General features: G+C 53.7%; 1 protein-coding gene across 1 annotated transcript; it reads right to left on the reverse strand.

The window, feature by feature from the left end:
• Positions 1-353: 353 nt before the first annotated feature.
• Positions 354-3,065, reverse strand: LOC121348646 (importin-4-like). Its single transcript, XM_041458404.1, has 7 exons — positions 3,006-3,065; positions 2,846-2,923; positions 2,252-2,309; positions 2,078-2,156; positions 1,410-1,594; positions 964-1,129; positions 354-496 (listed from the first exon to the last, which is right to left on the reverse strand). Exons 1-7 carry the CDS (start codon positions 3,041-3,043, stop codon positions 354-356), a joined length of 747 nt encoding a protein of 248 aa, XP_041314338.1. The 5' UTR covers positions 3,044-3,065.
• Between the last annotated feature and the right edge of the window lie 52 nt (positions 3,066-3,117).

The raw sequence follows: 3,117 nt of genomic DNA on the forward strand, positions 1-3,117 counted from the left end.
ATTTTATGCAATTTTATGCAAATCAGGACTTGTTTCATTTAAATTTTCACAAGAATTTTGGGGCAAATTTTGTGCTAAATTTGGCAAGAATTTGGGGGAAATTTTTCTTAATTTTTTTGAGGATTATTTCAAATATTAAATGCAAATTTTATGCAAATTTTTGGGTGACTTTATTTAAATTTTCAACAGATTTTTTTTGGGTTTTTTTGGCGAATTTTGGGCAAATTTCAGGAATTTTGGACAGAATTTATGGAAATTTGAAGAAATTTTTAGGAATTTTGGGCCAATTCCCGAATTTTTAAGCCCCGCCTCCAACAGAACAAGCCACGCCCCTTTTCCATCCTCCTCCATTTTTATTGGCTGCTGATGACGTCGTCCAACATCCGGCACAAGATGGCGGCGTGGGCGGGGTCCAGGGAGGCCACGCCCTCCCGGAAGCGCTGAGGGTCGGCCCCGCCCACCTGGCGGAGCAGCGCGAGCAGCGATTGGCTGAGATCTGAGGGGGCGGGGCCAAAGGGGGAGGGGACCCGGAAGTGACAAAAAAATGAGAAAAATGAGAAAAATTCCCCCAAAATTCCCCCAAATTCCCCCCAAAATCCCAAATTTTCCCCCACAATTCCAAAATTTTCCCATTTTCACCCCAAATTTTCCCAAAATGCCAAAAAATTCCCCAAATTCCCCCCAAAATCCCAAATTTTCTCCCAAAATTCCTCATTTTCCCCCCAAACTTCCCCCAAAACTCCCCAAAATATCTTAAAATTCCCCAAGAATCCCAAATTTTCCCCGAAATTCCCAGAAAAGTTTTCAGTTCCCCCCAAATGTGCATTTTTCCCCCAAATTCCCCCAAAATTCCAAATTTTTCCCCGAATTCCCCCCAAGAATCCCAAATTTTCCCAAAAAATTCCCAAATCTTCCCCAAATTGGGATGTAAGTGGGATGGACTGGGATGAACTGGGATCAAACTGGGAGGGACTGGGATCGAACTGGGACCGAACTGGGATCGAACTGGGATCGAACTGGGATCGCACTGGGGGGGACTGGGATCGAACCGGGCTGAACTGGTTTGAACTGGGAGCCCCTCCCCCACCTCGTCCTCGTCGCCGTCCCCCCGCGATCTCAGACAGGCGATCTGGAAGGGGGAGGAGCTTGTTGAGCCACGCCCACCCCCAAACCACACCCACGCCCCACACAGGCCGCACCCCATTGGTCAAACCCTTAGGCCACACCCACCTCATTTAAACCTGACTTTAGCCACTCCCACAACCCTTTAAGCCCCACCCACTGGTCTTAAGCCACTCCCACAATCCCCTCAATGCCTCATTAAGCCCCACCCACCCGATTTTAGGCCCCTCCCACCTCTTTAATGTCATTAAGCTCCTCCCCTTCACGTTACCGCTCCGCCCCCTCACCTCCCCGGCGATGACGTCACACAGGGCTCGTCCAATGGGCTCCAGCCACTCCTTGTGGGCGTGGCCTGGGGGCTGCAGGATCCGCCCGACCCCGCCCACCGCCCCCAAGGCCCCGCCCACTTCCGGGTCCGTCCGGAGCCCCTTCAGGAGGGCCTGGAGCGCCCCCTGGTGGACGGGGGAGGGGGCTGGAAGGGAAACCAGTACAAACCAGTATGGACCAGTACGGACCGGTACGGACCAGTACGGACCGGTAGGGACCAGTACGGACCAGTATGGACCAGTATGGACCAGTATGGACCGGTATGGACCAGTCCGGACCAGTATAAACCAGTATGGACCGGTATGGACCAGTACGGACCAGTATGGACCAGTACGGACCAGTATAAACCAGTATGGACCAGTACGGACCCCTTTCAATCCCTCCCAGTTCATCCCAGTATAACCCAGTTCCCTCCCAGTCCAAACCAGTAAACCCTAAACCCCCTCCCAGTCCCTCCCAGTATAACCCAGTCCAAACCAGTCCAAACCAGCCCAAACCAGTACAAACCAGTATAAACCAGTCCAAACCAGTCCCCTCCCAGCCCCTCCTGGTCCCTCCCAGCACAAACCAGTACAAACCAGTCCAAACCAGCACAAACCAGCCCAAACCAGTATAAACCAGTACAAACCAGTCTGGCGCTCCCTCCCGCAGCAGCAGACGCTCCCCAGGGCCTCGTAGGCGGCGGCTCTGAGCTGGCACAGCGGGAACTGGGAGGGACTGGGAGTTACTGGTTTGTACTGGGATGAACTGGTTTGTACTGGGATGAACTGGTTTGTACTGGGATGAACTGGGAGGGGCTCACCTGGGTCAGATCCAAGATGGCGGAGAGGGAGGAGTCCAGGTAGGGCAGGAGGGCGGAGCTGGGGACCAGTATAAACCAGTATAAACCAGTATGGACCAGTATAAACCAGCATAAACCAGTATGGACCAGTGTGGACCACCATGGACCAGTATAAACCAGTATGGACCAGTATAAACCGGTATAAACCAGTATGGACCAGTATAAACCAGTACCCACCCACCCAGGGACTTCCCAGTTCCTTCCCATTCCATCCCAGTATAAACCAGTAACCCCAAACCCCAAACCAGTACAAACCAGTACAAACCAGCAACCCCCAAACCCCCTCCCAGTTCCCTCCCAGTATAAACCAGTAACCCCCAGTAACCCCGGACCCCAAACCAGTATAAACCAGTAACCTTGGATCCCCTCCCAGTTCATCCCAGTATAAACCAGTAAGGCAAAGACCCCATCCCAGTTCATCCCAGTAACCCCAAACCCCCTCCCAGTTCATCCCAGTAACCCCCAGTCCCTCCCAGTTCATTCCCAGTATAAACCAGTAACCCCAAACCAGCCCAAACCAGTACAAACCAGTATAAACCAGTATAAACCAGTTACCCGCAGTTCTCCGCCAGCTCCCCCAGCGCCCCCAGCGCCGCCTCGGCCAATCCGGGGAAAGCTCCGCCCATTTCCACCCTGCGGAGGCGTGGCATGACCATAAATGGGCGTGGCTGGAGCATCAACCCACGCCCACCACATTGAGGCCACGCCCACTCACTCCTGAGGCTCCTCCCACTCCGCGCTGTCGTCCTCCATAGGCTCCTCCCCCTCGTGGGCGTCATGGGAATTCAGCGGCCAATCGGGGGCGTCGGAGGGGGGCGGGGGGGGGG

This window comes from Pyrgilauda ruficollis, unplaced genomic scaffold (genome assembly GCF_017590135.1).
Source record: "Pyrgilauda ruficollis isolate IOZ18807 unplaced genomic scaffold, ASM1759013v1 scaffold1277, whole genome shotgun sequence".
NCBI lineage: Eukaryota > Metazoa > Chordata > Aves > Passeriformes > Passeridae > Pyrgilauda > Pyrgilauda ruficollis.